The 16,692-nt window shown below is 50.4% G+C and overlaps 2 protein-coding genes across 2 annotated transcripts; both read left to right on the plus strand.

Moving 5' to 3' along the window:
* Window positions 1–266: 266 nt before the first annotated feature.
* PRG2 (proteoglycan 2, pro eosinophil major basic protein) lies at window positions 267–3,198 on the plus strand. Its single transcript, XM_037521485.2, has 6 exons — window positions 267–293; window positions 854–923; window positions 1,493–1,806; window positions 2,109–2,240; window positions 2,700–2,811; window positions 3,054–3,198. The coding sequence occupies exons 2-6, from the start codon at window positions 866–868 to the stop codon at window positions 3,110–3,112; spliced, it is 675 nt and encodes a 224-aa protein (XP_037377382.1). The 5' UTR covers window positions 267–293; window positions 854–865; the 3' UTR covers window positions 3,113–3,198.
* A 7,863-nt stretch (window positions 3,199–11,061) lies between these two features.
* Window positions 11,062–14,924, plus strand: PRG3 (proteoglycan 3, pro eosinophil major basic protein 2). The gene is made up of 6 exons (XM_037521486.2): window positions 11,062–11,089; window positions 11,403–11,534; window positions 11,951–12,273; window positions 12,922–13,053; window positions 13,915–14,026; window positions 14,754–14,924. The coding sequence occupies exons 2-6, from the start codon at window positions 11,474–11,476 to the stop codon at window positions 14,810–14,812; spliced, it is 687 nt and encodes a 228-aa protein (XP_037377383.1). The 5' UTR covers window positions 11,062–11,089; window positions 11,403–11,473; the 3' UTR covers window positions 14,813–14,924.
* Window positions 14,925–16,692: the final 1,768 nt, after the last annotated feature.

Genomic DNA, 16,692 nt, shown 5'->3' on the forward strand with positions numbered 1-16,692 from the left:
AATAGAAGATTCTGCAGTGCAGCTCAGATGAAGAAGCCTTACCCAATGCAATGCCAAAATGGCCTGCAGTTTCCTGAAGGGGGTGTCAGGAGAGAATCTGGAAGCCAAAGAATGGGCTCCCCATGGAAGTGAAGAAACAGTTCTTATCAGCCCTCCCACTTCCTCAGGCTGGGGCCAACCTACCTTCTTCTATGGAGCTTCCTCTGAGCTACCCTTATAAAAACCCATTAGAGGATGGAGCAAAGGCAGATCTGAGTTCAGCTTGCTCAGGAGTTAGGAAGACTTCTGGACAGGTAAGTGTTTTTCCTCTTGCCATGAAGCAGGTTCCAGCTCAGTGCTCATCCTCCTGGGAGGCGCCTGGCCCAGACGGAGAGGTTCTGGAGAGTGGGCTGTGATGTCAGCAGAAGCAGGATGTCCTCCTTCACATTCCTTCAGAGGGGTGGGAAAGCTCTCCTGGGCTGGGGAAGGCAGGAGGTGGAGTGTGGGTGTGTGTCTGTTTGAGCTTGGAGAAGGGATACATGTTCTAAGTGTTGTGTGCTCCTAAGGTAACCAAGAATCCTATCTTGGTTCTAATTAAACACAAGTAAATAAAGGTAATTTTTCCTTCTTCACATCCAGGAAAACCAGCTGTGGCTGCCCCTTGTGCGTTGTCTGCCTTATTCTATTCCAAATGAGGTCCTTGCATCTCAGAGCACCAGGGCTGGGCTCTGCAATTAGCTTTCCTGGCCTTTCCTGACTTCTAAGTCATATCTCCTTCTCTGCCTCACTCCCAAAGTCCCCTAATTGTGTGTGTGTGTGTGTGTGTGTGTGTGTGTGTGTGTGTGTGTGTGATAAACTGTGTTCTCCTTTGCAGAGCAAAGTCAAGATGAATATCCCCTTACTTCTGGCTCTTATATTTGGAGCAGCTTCTGCTCTTCATCTGGGTAAGTATCCCCCGCTATCAGCCTTTTCTAATTTGCTCTCTTCTATAGCATCAGGGGTCAGAGTCACATAGCCCACCTCCTGCTTGGCCACCCCCTATTTCAGAATCTCTGCACATAAAGGGGCAGGGACTCTAGAATTGGGAGTTGCAGGGGCTCCTCAGGGTATCTTTGCGTCTGTAGTCTTGGCTCTACATCATGCTAATGATGATCACAACATAATCTTCCTTTTACTCTGAGCTCACTGAGTGCAGGGTGATAAGCATTTTCTATGCATTTTCTCCCTTAATCCTCATAGCGTGTAGTGTTACATACCCATGTCACAGAGAAATTAAGCTGGTAGATGTTGGAACCAGCAGCCAAAACCACAATTGCGTGGCTCTGAGTCCTTGCTTTAATCCCCATAACTTCATGTGGGAGACTGGGTTTTCTTCATGGAGGCTGGGTTCCAGGTTGCTCTTTCCAGAGCTCAGCAGGCTGATGGCACAGGCTAGGGGGAGCTGTCCATGGTACTGGGGAAGAACAGGTGAAGATATGGTATAGAGGGGTGACTTACTCTTTCTCCCTGCCAGAGACTACCAATTTTGGGAGCCCCCTGGTAGATGAGACCCAGCTTCAAGATGGGAAGACCCCAGAACACGAGGCAAATGAGGTCCCTATGGGGGAATTGATGCAGCTGCCCGAAGAGGAGGAAGGAGGTTCTGGAAGTGAAGGTTTCCTTGAGGAAGAGAGGGCTGTCGAATCAATCCCAGACCAGGGTGCGGTGGACAAAAACTTTCAGTGCCCTAAGGAAGAGGACACAGTAGAACTTGCAGGCAGACCTGGGTGCAAGTACTGCCGACGCTACCTCCTGGTGAGACGGGCCATGAATTTTAACCATGCTCAGGTGAGTAGCCTCTGGATGAGGCTGAAGTCTTGGGATAGGGGTGGGGGTGGAGGAAGGCCTCCAGCCTCCATGTGGCTGGTTATTTTCACCAGTTAGGACCTGAGACCCACGCAGGTGCTGGAGGTAAGAGATGAGGGTCAATTTGAAACCCAAAGTACAATTTGATCTCTAGTTTTCACATGGTTGTGTGGTAGGAGTGAAGGGTGGAGAAGAATTTTGGAGACTCAGAGATCCAAGATGAAGACCACATGAATTCCTGTGGGAGGGGCACTCAATTCTTCCTTTTTTATTCTGCTCTGCAGTATACTTGCCGAAGTTGCTACCGGGGCAACCTCATCTCCATCCACAACTTCGGCCTCAATTACCAGCTCCAGTGCTTAGTCAGGGGACTCAACCAGGGCTACGTCTGGATTGGAGGAGTGGTCACAGGAACGGTAAGACAGTCTCAGCTCTCAGTGGAGGGCACCCCCCAACCCTGGCCAGTGCTCAACTTGCCTCAGGTTTGCTGTGCTTCCCCTCTAAGGTCCCCTGGAAAATGGGGGGTCGATGGGCACCAAAGGAGGATACTTAGGTGTTGGGGAGAGCCAAGGATTTCAAATCAGAGGTGTGGACCTAAGGTCACTCAGCCTTTGTCTATATGATTTGGGCAAGACTGAGTCTGGCTCGTCTCTGGAGAGAGGTCACACCTCCTGCTTGGCCTCTTGATGGCTGTGTCACTGGGATGTGCAGGATGTGATGGTGATGACTTCCATGGGTCAGCATCCTGACTGACCAGGACAGTGTCCATTGCAGTCCAGCAGTCAAGGGCAATGCTTGGCAGACACAGGAGGATCTGGCAGGGGCTGCCTTCCCTTTGCCCTCATGCCCTACCTTCCCCCTCCTGCCTCCTCCAGGGTCACTGCAGACGTTTCCGCTGGATGGATGGCAGTTGCTGGAATTTTGGGTACTGGGCTTCTGGCCAGCCCTCAGCCTGTAGTGGTGGCTGCGTGACCATGTGTACCCGAGGTGAGGTGGCGGGGGAAGGCGGGTGAATGATGGGGAAGGATGGGCTTGGGAGAGGGCCTCAGAGAGCAGGTTGGCGCCAGAAAGCACTGCCTGAGCCTCCCAAGGGAGCTGCCTCCTGGGTCTTTAGATTCATCTCCCCTGAGGTGTGGGGCAGGGAGGGGAAGAGGCCCTTTTGGGGCTGAGCTGGGCAGGGCAAGAGGCTAAGAGTACCCCCTCACCCCCAACCCCGGTCTGCCTTACAGGAGGTCAGTGGCGTCTAGCACACTGTCTTGCACAGCTTCCCTTCATCTGTTCCTACTGAGCTGGACCCTGTGGCACACTCCTACGTGGCGGCCTCCTCCCCCCTGCATGCTTCCCCTTCCCCCCACACCCTACAATAAAATTCTTTTTCTGAAACCGATTTCTTTCTACTCTGATTATTGATCCACTCTGCTCAGCTCCCACCTGTAGTGCCCAAAAGTTATCACTCTCAAGGAGATGGGGGCTCCCTTGAGATAAGGGGTCTTCCTGGAAACTTCCTGGAGACAAAGAATGGGCCTGCTTGGCTCTTCATAGAGCAGGATTCCCGGATGCCATCCCTATCTCCACAGCCTCTCAAGGTGATGCTCAATGTCGTGGATTTGCCCCAGGGCTTTCTTTCCCTCTGTAACTGGTTGCCATAATGTGCTGGGAAATAAACATGTCTCTGGGGAAAGTCCACAGTTCCCAGGAGTGGGTATGTGGGTGTCACCTCACGGGGCTGCAGTGGTGGAAGCAGCGCGGGGTGAGGGAAACATCACTCAAAGTCCACATGGAGCAAGGAGAAGCCTAGAGCGGCCACACTGGAAGTGACGTGGAGCCCCATCAAAGGCAGTCTAATATTTATTAGCACTGAGTACAAAGATGGAGCAAGTTCATAAGGAGTGTGCATGCGTGGGGATAGGATTAGGGATATAAGCTGGGGTGGAGTGACCAGGGGCTGTATATTGCCTAGAGGCGCCATTATTCCTGCCAGTATGAGTGTGTTATCTCTATTCTAATATCTGCCTGCTGTTATCAGCAAATCCTGGTTTCCCAGGATGTTCCTCATACCAGGAATTTTGCCCTTGGTGACCCTATACTAGCTGACAAGCAGGGACTCTGGGCACCAAGACAATATTCCTGAGAACAAGAGGGGCTGGGAATGTTACAGGACAGGGAGAGGGGACCACCCTGTTACAGGAACTCCACGTGTGAGAACCGCAGTCTCTTGCCCTTGAGGAGGAGAAGTCTAGGTCACACATTGAGTACCGTTTCCCAGGCTTCTCCTTCATCCAAATGGGAAATTTTGCTATTCTCTATTATTGAGGAGTAAAGGAAGCAGTACCTTTCCACACCAGAACATAAAGCCCACGAGGGTAAAGAATAAACTCCGCCCCAGCTGCCTCCTCCATGCACCCAGCTCAGGGCTGAGCCCCTGAGTATTTCAGAATCCCACCCACTTTGACATCAAGGTAGCTGGGTTAACAACATGCATTTTACTGTGAATACTCCTCTTCCCTATTACACAGGCTCAGTGTTCCTGAGCCTCCCAAACTCCTTGTTTCTGGAGAAACCCAGTATCAGACAAGTTGGTTTTCTTTAAAGATTTATTTTATTTATTGATATAAGAACTGGGGTATAGGCCTGAGGTTCAGAGGGTGAAAGGATTCACCAGAGATAGTGGGGAGCAGAACAGGCAGATTTACTGAAACACACTGCTGAGGGGAGCAGCAGGGAGATAGGAGAGGTCTGCTGTGCCATGTGGGTCAGCTCCCTGGCTGGGGATCAAACTCATGTTGCAGTAGCTGCTGATAGCTTGTTAGGACTGAGACTTTAACCCCTGCACCACCAAGGAGGCCCAGTATCAGACAACTTGTTACACGTCCAACTGCATATACAGCGCAGGAAGATGATAAATTATACCTGTTGCCATTTGGGATCATAAGTTGTTTATAATACAAGCATCTACTAATCATTACTGTCTATTGTGTGTTCCCTGCCTGTCAGGCACCTTCCATACATGACCTTGTGTGATCAATAATTACAACCCCACTTTACAGGAGCAGGGTTGGGGTGGGGGGGCACAGTTAGGACCCATTAAAAGACTTGTCCAAAGCTGAGCATCTAAATGTGACTAGTGTTGGTGTTGGACCATCTGCTCCAGAGCACATTCCTTTAATCATATGATCCCATGGCTGGAAACGTGGGCCACTCTCCCCTACAGGACATGGTCATGTGTGGCGGGAGCACAGCGGGTAGGAACCCTTACTCTGGAGCTCATCTTGGGGCACAGGACTCTAATTCAGCTGTAGATGGGGAGTCCCAATCAGAAGAAGGAAGGCATTGCAAACCCTCTCCCTAAGGAGGTGAGCAGAAATTAAAGGGCCAGTTCCCTGAAACCCCTTTCAACCCAGATTCCTCCAAATAGGAGAAGTACAGATAGGACCAGGGTCTTAGGGGCAGGTGAATAAAGACCTTCAGTTTTTTGAGTGTGATCTGAATAGGAGAAGCTGCTTGCTCAAGGCTGCATGGTAAGTTGAGAAAGAGATAAATATCAAACGGTGGTTCATCATAACTGCTGTTCACCGGTCTGTTGATTTCAAAGTGGGTGAGATTCTGAAACACTCATGGGATCAGGCCAGTGGTGGGTGTGAGGAGGAGGCGGGTGGGGCAGACTTTGCTCCTTGCCCTGGTGGGCTTTCTATTCTGCTGTGGAAAGCCACTGCTTCCCTCTATTCCTCTATTAATAACAGAGAGTAACAAAGTCTCCCATTTACTGAGCATTTACTAGGTGCCTGGCTCTGCGTTCAGTGGTGGATGGACTGTCTTGCTCCTCATAAAGCTCCTCTGTTGGGGGAGGGTGTTGTGACAGAAGTGGGACTTTCAGTCCCTGTAGATCCTCTTTGGAGGGTTAATATCAAGAAGGGGGCATGACAAAGTCGTATCTTGACCTGGGCACAGTTACTTGGGTACATTTACTCTGTTCAAACTCCTTAACGGTGCCCCTTACTTTACAGGGTGCATGGTGGATGTCTACACACACAAAAACAGTCTTGAAAAAGTAAAAGGAATAAAATAAGAGGGTTGACCTGTCGTCCTAAAATATGGGTTTGTGTATGCACATTTTTCCTCTCCAACAAGACCCCAAGTAAGCTCAGTGGGACTCAGATCACATTTTTGCAATGGAATCCGTTTGCAAAATAGCAACACCCTGTGTTTATTTGTTGATTAGGGCCAAAATCCCAGTCCCTGCTTCCTGACATGGGCACCCCAGTGCCCCCATGCCAGGCTGATCTCATGAACAATACATCCTGTCATCAGTCACATCTTGAAGTGAGAAAATTTGGACTTGTGATTTCATTATACAGTTGAACAATCTGTATACAGATGAACAATTGTACGCCCTTGAACAATGTGGAGTTTGGGGCATTGATACAGTAGAAAATCCATGTAGAACTTATATTCGTTTTCTATACCCAAAGGATCCTCATGTTCAACCAATCCATGTGCATGGTTGGTTGAGTCCAAGAGTGTAGAACATGCATATAAGTGGACCCTACAGTTCAAACCCATGTTGTTGAAGGTCAGTGCTGTTTCTCAAGATGGAGAGTCCACCCTCTCCTGAATTCTGAGACAATAGCCAAAACAGGAACCTAAATGCAAATACTAAATCAGAGAGTTGGAGGTTTTCATGGCACTGTCTGGGGGTAATGCATTTGGGCTCATCAAGGAAAGCAAGAATGTGGGAGTCAGACAAATTCTACAGGCCACTTCTTATGGGTGGTATGACCTTGGGCAAGTCATGTAAGCTCTCTGAGCTTCTGCAGTGGTTATGGAGACTAGAGACAGCAATACCTAATATGTAGAATGACTATAGAGATCAAGTAAGTAGGATCATAGATATAAACACCTTAATGGAGCATAACATTTGGTCTGTGGTGGACCTTCAAAAATGTTCTGTCCACTTTTAAAGTAGAGGCATCCTCATTTAGAAAATCTGAATAAGAGACCAGGAAAAAGACTAATCAATACAAAGTAAATATCAAAATCAACAAGCAATTATAAACCAGAGACACACTACAGAGGGGGGGAAGGAGAGGTGGGGAAAGGAAGGACTAGAGTCAAAATAAGGGGGGGGGGTGCAATTGTATGGGGAATATTGCGGCAGGCTGCGCCTCCCATGCTGTCTCTTGACATGGTCCGGGCATTGGGGGAGTCTCCTGAGAAGCGGGGAGTTCCTGTGCTCCCCCGAAGAGGGAAAGTTGTACTTCCCGGAAGAGGGGAGTTCTTGCACTTCCCAAAGAAGATCTGAACTAGGGAGTCTCCATGGCAATGCCTGCTAAAGCTCTCCTCTTTGTTCTTGGTTAATGCTGAAGTAAGTCAGTTATTAACTGGCATGTGAAAACCTAATTCGGACCCAGGTGACCATTGGCTCATTGTTCTTACACATGAACTATCACAAAAGAAGTAAAAATTGTTAAAGGTATAGTTAGGAAAGAAATGTTTCAGCCCTGAGAACTATGGAGAACAAGCTGCCCTGAACCAGCTGTGCTTGGAAACCATAGCCTAACTTGGGGGGTACCTGTTTGCAGCAACAATACATCTCCTGATGTATGTGAAAGGCCAACAGTTCGCAGGGTGTGTGGAGGTTAGGAATTTCTAGTTAAGAGTTAGACTTCAGTAGAACTTACATAGATTTGATGAGTTGTTTTAGGTCACTTTGAAGTAATTGATAATAGGCTAGATGAACTGGGTGCTAGAGAATGGGTTGATTTTAGTAATACAGCATAACAATGGACTGTCATGTCTACCCCAAAATTAGGGAGGCTTGACAGGATGATTGATTGTTACTGAACATTGTACTGTCTTAGACAACTGATTATGTTAGAAAATGAGTTGTACCAAGGAGAGTAATTGTCCCTGTTGATTTTCTTAATCAGATTAAAGAAGTGTCCTTTTGTAGTATGAGATCAAGAGGGTCTTTGTATATTCATGAGAAAATACGTAATGATTATCTCTGTTCTGCTTTGATGTTTTGCTGGTGTTATCTCTCTGCTCGCCTTAAGGTATAAATAAAGACCTGCTGGGCCTCCCTGGTGGCGCAGTGGTTGAGCGCTGGGTTGCGAAGCTGCCCACAGCCTCTGCAGTGCCGGTTCAATCCCCGGCTGCTCCCCGGCTGCTCCCCGGCCACCGGAGGAGGGTCCCGCATGGCGTGCAGACCTCTCCTGCCGCCCGCTGCTCCCCTCAGCAGTGTACTTTGGTCCTTCTGTCTGTTCTGCTCCCCGCTCTGGCTCTGGTGAATTCTCTCACCCTCCCGTGCTTCTGACTATACCCAGTGCTTGTATAAATAAATAAATAAAATAAAATAAATCTTTAAAAAAAAAAAAAAGACCTGCTGAGACCCTCCGCAGGAGATACTTGCACGAACTAAGGTGTCTGTGTCTACCTCTCTTCTACCTTGCTCCACTTCCCCTCAGCCCTCCAAAAACTTCACCGATGCCATCCTCTCCTTTCTGAGATCCCTGACACGACTTCTAGCTGGAGCTGGTCTCCAGCAGAATATAACCAAAATGAAAATGCATACATTGTGCAAAGATGAAAAAAGATGTAAGAATTATATAAAATAAAATATTTAAATAAAAAAAAGTAGAGGCATCCCCACAGTTATTGAAGAGACCATTGACGTGAAGGGAATGCTTGGCCTAGGTCTGCATCAGAAGAAAACCAGGTCCATGCTGGGAAGGGATCAGCTGCAGGGAAGGGAGTCAGAGAGAGGAGGCAGAGGAAAGAGGACTGGAAGACCTGGGTTTAGCACTGCCTCCAGCCTGCTGGGTCATCTTGGGCAACTGGTTTAAGCTCTCAGATCCTGAGTAAAGCAGGAATGTTCAAGTGAAGCTAAGCATGTAAATGGAAGCTTTCCATGGTGTTGGCTCATGGGAGGAGCCTGTCCTGTCTCCCCGCTGCTACCCTCAGCCGATTGCATTGGTCATCCCAACCACTGGTGTAGGGCCCAGGATGAAGGATGAAAATGAGGCCTGCCCTCCCCATGGCCTCACTAGAGAGGTCTCAAGCTTGAGATCCAGGCAGAGCACTGGAATTGGCCAATTCTGCCTCCTGGTCAAGCAGATAAGCAGGTGTCTTGGTCTGTTGGACCAGGGAGATAGCCGCCAAGTCTGTTACTCTGCAATCGGGCCAGAAGTGACCGTTCAGCTACTTCTTCATTTGTAGGCCCCCAGGAGAGCAGAGGTGGGGGGAGAAGCCAGATCTTTTCACCTCTGGGTTACCTGTTCCTGGTGCTCTAAGCAAGGAAAAATTACGCACTAGGGTGTCCCAGAGCCCACCCTGAAAATTCCACTAGCTCCTGGCAGTGACCACCAGCAGCATCAGCACCTGCTGGTCTCTCAGATCACTGTGAATTTGACTGGAGCTTGGTTGATTCAAGTTTTGATAGTCATTGTGGATTTTTTGCATTTATGTGATTTTAAAGAATGATTGCACTAAAATATTATTTATCATCACTGCTGAATTCTTTAGTGTCCCCTTAAATTTTGCATTTGAGGAGAGCACTTCACTCACTTCCCCTTGTGCTGGTGACAGCAGGCTGGTGGGAGATGGGGGGTGGGAGTAGGAAAGGGGACCCCGATAACTCCATGGTTCCTCGTGGAGCTTTCCTCTCTTAGCCATTGCCGTCTTACTAGAAGATGTGCCTTGAGGTTGGACAAAAACGCATATTCTAGACCAGCAATCCTCAACTGGGGTGATTTTGTTCCCCAGAGAGCATTTGGAAGCATGTGGAGATATTTTGATGGTCGTGACTGGGGGGTGTTATTGACATCTGGTGGATAGAGCCCGAGGAAGCAGCTCAACTTTCTGCAATGCACAGAGAGCTCCCCACAGCCAAGACTTACTTAACTCCAGATGGTCATAGTGCAAAGGTTGTGAACCTTGGTGTAGATTCACAGTTTAAAAGAAAAAGCATAGGCTTGTTTTGCACATGAAAGATGAGAAAGAGAGGGACATGAAGAAGAGTGGGAGAGGAAGAGAGGAAGGGAAGGAAAGAGGAAAAGACACAAAGAAGGGCCTCCCTGCTGGTGCAAGGGGGTAAGTCTCAGCACTATGAAGCTATCAGCAGCCACTGCAGCATGAGTTCAATCCCTGGCCAGGGAGCTACCCACATGGCACAGTAGATCTGTCCTGTCTCCCCGCTGCTCCCCTCAGCAGTGTATTTCAGTTGATCCTCCCTTTCAGCTTTCCGCTCTGTCTCTGGTGAGTCCTCCCACCACCACCACCCACATTGCATCTCTGGCCTACACCCCAGCTCTTGTATGCATAAATAAATCAAACAAACCTTAAAAAAAAAAAAAAGACACAAAGAAGTTTTGGGGCCAAAAAGCCTTAGAGATCCCAGTTCCCCTACCTCTGGTGGAACGTGACAAGTCCCTCTCTGTCTCTGAATCTCATTTTTCCCAGTTGTGCAGTAGGGACAGGCACTCTCATGGAGATGAGGGGAAGGTGAGGGCTCATGATGTGATGCATATGAAGCACCTGGATAAGAGTGCAGGGTGCTGGGCCTCCCTGGTGGCGCAGCGGTTGAGCGCTGGGTTGCGAAGCTGCCCCGCAGCCTCTGCAGCACCGGTTCCATCCCCGGCTGCTCCCCGGCCACCGGAGGAGGGTCCCGCATGGCGCGCAGACCTCTCCTGCCACCTGCTGCTCCCCTCAGCTGTGTACTTCGGTCCTTCTGCCTGCTCTGCTCCCCGCTCTGGCTCTGGTGAATTCTCTCACCCTCCCGTGCTTCTGACTGTACCCAGTGCTTGCATAAATAAATAAATAAATAAATAAATAAATAAATAAATCTTAAAAAAAAAAGAGTGCAGGGTGCTGAGGCTCCTTGGCCTCACCCTCCTCTTCTTTGCTTGGGGTCCCCTGTGCATTTGTTAGGATGTTGACCAGAAGAGGCTGTTTCTGGGGGGGGGGTGTTGCTCAGGCCAGGACACTTTAAGGGCACTAATAATAAGTTTGCCTGTAGACATCGGGGTCTCTCCAGCACACCAGGCTGTGGGCATCTGCACGCGGTGGCAGGTTCCAACAGTCTCAGCAGAGAGAGGCTCAAGGGCAAGAGAATTGAGCAAACATTTTATTATCAGGTCCACTGCCCCCGACCCCAACCTGAGGCAATCATCCTGGCCTCTTCCCACTTCCCCAAAATCCCAGTATAAAGGCCACCGGTGGGGCCCAGCAGCCAGAGGCACTGGCAGTGGAGGTCTCGGACACTTAGGAGGTGAGAATCTACCCCCCGCCCACTTCAGATGCTCAGAGAGGAGGGATCCAGGGCCTGGGAGGGAGCAGAACCCTGTCTGGAAGACACCTTGGAGGCTTTGCTTAGGGCAATAATGGCCACTGTCCTTCCCCAGTGTGTATGAAATGGAACCTGAGCAGGGCCGTTCCTGCGGGAGCAAGGGTCCAGCCTACGCGTTCCCCCAGGAGCAGAAATGGCACTCTCAGGAGCCGTCACCCCAGAGTCTCCAGCTCGGGGTCTGTTCATTGGAGGTGGAGGAGGCTCTTACATTAGCTAAACCTTGTGTCTTTGCTAGGGGCTGTGCAGACACAGGACATCCCCAGGGAGGGAGGTGGAGCTGCGTGCCCGACACAGGAGTGAGGAGACATGAATCTCCCCCTGCTCCTGCCCCTTCTCCTGCTGGGGACAGTTGCTGCTCTTCATCTGGGTAAGTCCTCATCCATGTCTGTTCTCCTCTTCACCTTTTTTGTTCTCATGGGGTCAGGGTCACAGCCTCCCCTCTTCAGTTGCCCCCCTCATCCCTGATTGGATTTCTCCTGGGCTCACAACTGTGACTTGAGTCACAGATGAAGAAAATCTAGCTGCCTGTGAAGATGAACTGTTTCTCACAGGAGCTTCCTCGCCCGCCTGCCCAACACATGCTGTTGGTGTCACCCAGAAGTCAGGTTCCCACCCATTTGTGTGTGTGACCCAAGAGTTCTCTCTTCACCATCATTGAGGAGACCACTCCAGTTGGGGATCCAGATGGTGTCCCCAGGAGGGCTTGAGGGGGGCTGAGATGCTGTCCATGGTCCCGGAAGAGGGGAGCAGCCACCCTCACAGCTGGTGACCTCTTCTTTGCAGAGAATGATGCCCCCCATCTGGAAAGCCTGGACACACAGTCAGACCTAAGCCAGAATCTGGAAGGTTCAGGGGAGCAAGGGGGAGAGTTGGCGCTGCTTGACGAGGAGATTCAGTCAGAGGAGGATATGGCCAATTGTTCCGACAATCCCGACAACTTTGAAGATGAAGAGGAGGACATGGAGTCGGACTCAGATGACCAAGATGAGGACAAGGACTTGCAGTGTCCCCCGGAAGAGGACGCAGTTAAACTGCCAGGCAATCCTGGGTGCAAGGCCTGCCGCTACCTGTTGGTTCGGAAAGCTCGGTCATTTAGAAGGGCTCAGGTATGTGCCAGGGAGGCTCCCCAAGAATATTGGTGGGAAGAGGATAGAGGGATGCAACCTACTGTTTCCTATTTCACCTGTATTAGTGGTTCTCCAAACCTAGTGTGCATCAGAATCTCCTAAAGGTCTTGCTAAAACAGAGATTTGTAGTTTAGCAGGTCTGAGGTGGGGGGGTGGGGGTGCGCTGCTCAAAGAGTGCTTTTATAACAAATGCCTAACAAATGCCTAGGTGGTGATGACATTGTTGGCCTGGGGACTACGCTTTGGGAACCACAGATTTAGACAACAGTGTTTGGGGTTAGATATACCTGTGTGAAATCCTGGCTCTGCCCATTATTATCAAGCCACTTGAACTTTCAGAACTTCAGAATCTATATCTTAAAGTGAAGATACATTGTTCCAACCTCTAGTGTTGTGAGGACTAACTAGAATGGCTAGTCTCTGGGTAAACACTCAATCATTATTCTGAGCATTATTGTTATTATTCAAGAAGTTTCTGACAACAGATAAAGGAGCAAGATATGGGATGGAGGGGAGCAAGTAGGTCCTGATTTCTGACCTGAGGAAGGGTACAGGGCTCTCTTCTAGAGACTCAGGGACTTGAGAGAAGCCAGCGAGAATGCTCTACTTGACCTCTTCTCTCTGCAGAACATCTGCAGGAGGTGCTACCGGGGCAACCTCATCTCCATCCACAGCTACAGATTCAACTATCGCCTCCTGTGCTTGGCCAGTAGGCTCAACCAACGCCAGGTCTGGATTGGAGGCCAAATCAGGGGCTGGGTAAGTGAGGGGACGGGATTCCCTCAAGGGGCACCTGTGGCACAAAGCCCCATTCCAGCAGCTGAGGTGACCTCAGAGAGGCAGGCAGTGAGGTGCTCAGGCTGGTTTGTCTTGGCTCAGAAACATGACTAGTGCTTTCTTCCCTACCCTGTCTTGAGTGACTCCATGCTTATAGCCAGAAATCTGCCATGGTGGATTATTTGCACCAAGGAAATCAGCAATTGTTTGCACCAAGGAAATCAGCTCTCCCTCTGACTTCTCACCTTCCCATCCCCCTCCAGCTGCTTGTCGAGCACGGATTGGGGATAGGAGAGAGGCTTCCTGCCCAGCTTGATTACTTACTCACTGAATGGCTTCCTCAGAGCTTCCGTTTCCTTCAGGATCCTTCCCTAGAATGGCTCAGGATTGTGGATGAATAAGTGCCATTGTATTTGCTTCCCAAGAGCGGTCCATGGACCAGCAGTACCAGCATCGCTTGGCAGCTGGTTAGAAATGTGCAGTTCCTCCCTGACCCCACCCCCAGCCTCCTGAGTCAGAATCTGCACTTTAACATGATGCCCAGGAGATGTGCATGCAGTAGCAGTTGGAGCGTCCATCTGTGTGGTGGCTGGAAGTGAGGGCTGGTCTTTCCTTGTCTTTGCCTGCAAACCCTCAGGGATGAGACCCATCCTATGGTGTCTGTCTCCCAGACGAGTGAACAGTGAGAAGAGAATTTATATTATTATACTATATTAATTATGTTATATTAATTTTATTGTATAAGTGTCCAGAAAGGGATACTTGGTGGGCATGCTCTGGAGCCCCTGAATCTGTCCGTCTTCCTGGACCTTTACCCTCTGACCCAGCTTATCATTTCTCTAGCGCTTCTGCAAAAGATTTCGCTGGATGGATAGGAGCAGATGGGATTTTGGATTCTGGGCCTCGGGGCAGCCAAAGTGTGGGAGAGGCCGCTGCGTGACCATGTTAACCAGAGGTGAGGGGGACTGAGCCCCAGGAAAGGGGAGGGGTGAAAGGTGGCCCCTCTCATGTTGTACCTTTGAGTTTCCTGAACATACCTCCTCAAACTCACATGATTCCCCCCCCCCCCCGAGAACCAACATTTGTATGTGAGCAGGACTCAGGATTCTTCAAGCAAAACCAGGTGATGGGGCGGCCAATGTGGGGGAGTAGATGAAGGCTCTCCATCCTCACAGGCAGAGCGAAGGTCAGGGCAGGCCAGGGGAGTTCCTTTCCTTCCTGTGATGTGAGGGCAACAAGGGGACTCTGATGTGACAGATGAGAGTAGTAGATGTGACCGTCAGGTGCGGATGTGGGACAAGGCGTTGCTGCGGGATCAGGAATGGCTGCCAGATAACTCGCCAGCTTTGAGCAGCCCGGGTGCCAGAGGTGAGGCAGCACGGCGCAGCAGCTCCGGCCATATGTGCCAGGGGAGGCTGCTGTACTCGCATCGCAGCCCTGCTGGTTGAGGTACAGGCAAGTTCTCATCCCCAAAGTCTCAATTTCCTCGGCCATCATTGCAATGGGATGGGGATGGCTTCCTCCTCTTGGCCATTGCCAGGATTAAGGGCGAGAGTTCACATAAAGCATTTGACACGCACACCCCTCCCAGAACTGCTGAGCTAACTGCATCCCTTAGCTGGTAGGGATGCGAGGAACATGGAGCCAGGTCAAGTTTGGCGTCGTGTGCTCTCTATTGCTAGGGGGCCGCTGGAAACGAGCTCGGTGCAGGAGGCGCCTGCCCTTCATCTGCTCCTACTAAGCCAGTGGCACAGAGACCGGATCCTGGACCCTCCTCCCTTCATACCCTCCTGGCTGCTCCCGGGCACAGGACTTCCTGCCTCCGCCTCTTTTGGTCATAAATCTAAACTTCTCACAGCATTTCATGCCTCTTGTTTATTCTCTGTTCGCTTTGGGGACTCCCCCAGGTCGGAACACTCTGGAAGTGCTCCCTCCCATAGGGTGGGGCTTTGAAGAAAGAGGACCTGGTGGGGGTGTTGAGGTATTCAGGTGCAGCACCATCTGGGGGCGGGGCACGGACTAGGCCTCCGTCTTCCAAAGACCCTTCCTAGCCCTGACTTGGGAGCACCTGGCTCACCCAGGTTCGGGGGTAGGAGCACATTTGGTGATGGGGGGGGGGTTGGGGAACTGGCCTTCCTGATTTGACCTGATTCAGAGTGGGGTTCAGGGAAGGTGGGAATGATGTCAACTGATTCAAGAATTGGGGGTGATGAGCTCTTACCTGGATAAGCTCGGGGAGGGAGGGGAACGTACTACCACCTGGGGACAGCCTGCTCTTGCGGCCCAGGTGTGCTGCACCGCAGACACTAGCCCTGATTTTCATTCTTCCATCTACCCATGGGTGGGTCAAAGGCCCCATCTTCCTCTGAGATATGTTCTCCATTCCATTCCCGGGGGGTGGGGGGCTGATCTCTTGCCTTCCCTTTCCCTGCAACCCCGCAACCCCATCGTACCTCAGTAGGAGGCCGCTTCTCGGGAGGAAGCTGCCTCAGGGGTCAAAGTCAGGGCATCTGGTAGCAGTGTGACTCCCGTCCTGGTTCTGCAGTCCCAAAGCCCTGCACTCTCACTGCAATGGGCTAATTCTTGATGCTCTGCTTCCACCACCACAGTGGGATCTGTTTGTGGGGGGTGGGGAGGGTGGACAATAAGGGAAACTCTGCATCGGTAGCTCTGGACTGATACTTTGTTTGAATGGCAACCCCCTTTGTATCAGAGTCTGCTTATCTGCTTGAAGGAGAATGGGCTCTAGCCACTCCCAGTAGCCCCAAATCCTGGCAGCCAAGGCCAGGGCTAGTGGGAGAGCAGGGAAAGGAGAACTCAGACCTTGCTTGAGGATGATTAGGGTAGATAAGATGTCCTTCACAGAAACAGCACTGGGATATTGGGTCTCAACTTCAACCATTACATACTCATTCCTTTGGCTGTTTAAGACCTTTCAGTCTCGAATAGCCCTTGATTAAAAAGCAAACACTCCGAGAAGAAACCCCTGAGAGTGTTATCTATTAATACCTCTGGGAGACTGACTGGTAACTTGCCGAGAACAAGGTTTTATGAAAAGAAACACAAGGGAAGGATGTGTGTAACTCAGTGGGGGAGGGGGTGGAAAGAAGAGAAGCCATTAAAAAGGAAGCAATGAAGCAGAGATGTGTCTCTTCCTGCAGACCTGGGAAGACTATATTTCCCAGCATTCCTTGCAGCAAGGCTGGGCTCTGTGGCATGCCCAATGCAATGGGTTGGGGACTATGTGAGCCCCGCGCTGGCCTTTTGAGCCCCATGCTGGCCTGGCATTTAAATGATGTGCTCCAATTCTCCACAGCAATCTGGGGGTCCACATGTCTTGGATGGCACAGCTACCAGGTAGAGAGGACTGTCTGATTTACTTTATTGGGAATTTGCATTTTATTTGTTACTGCAGCAAAACATGGTTCAGCCTAACACATTCAGAAATGAAGCCGCCAACAAAAGTCCTATTTTCCCCCAGAGGAATGTAGCACAGAATGTAGCACAGAATGTGTAGCTCCCACACATACCCAGGTGCCTCCCTCCAGGTACCCCCATTCAGGTGCCTGCACCCCCTGCAGAGGGACCAGCACTCCATGTCCAGTGAAGTCACCTCTGCTT

This window comes from Talpa occidentalis, unplaced genomic scaffold (genome assembly GCF_014898055.3).
Source record: "Talpa occidentalis isolate TD23 unplaced genomic scaffold, MPIMG_talOcc4v2.1 talOcc4.3, whole genome shotgun sequence".
Classification (NCBI taxonomy): domain Eukaryota; kingdom Metazoa; phylum Chordata; class Mammalia; order Eulipotyphla; family Talpidae; genus Talpa; species Talpa occidentalis.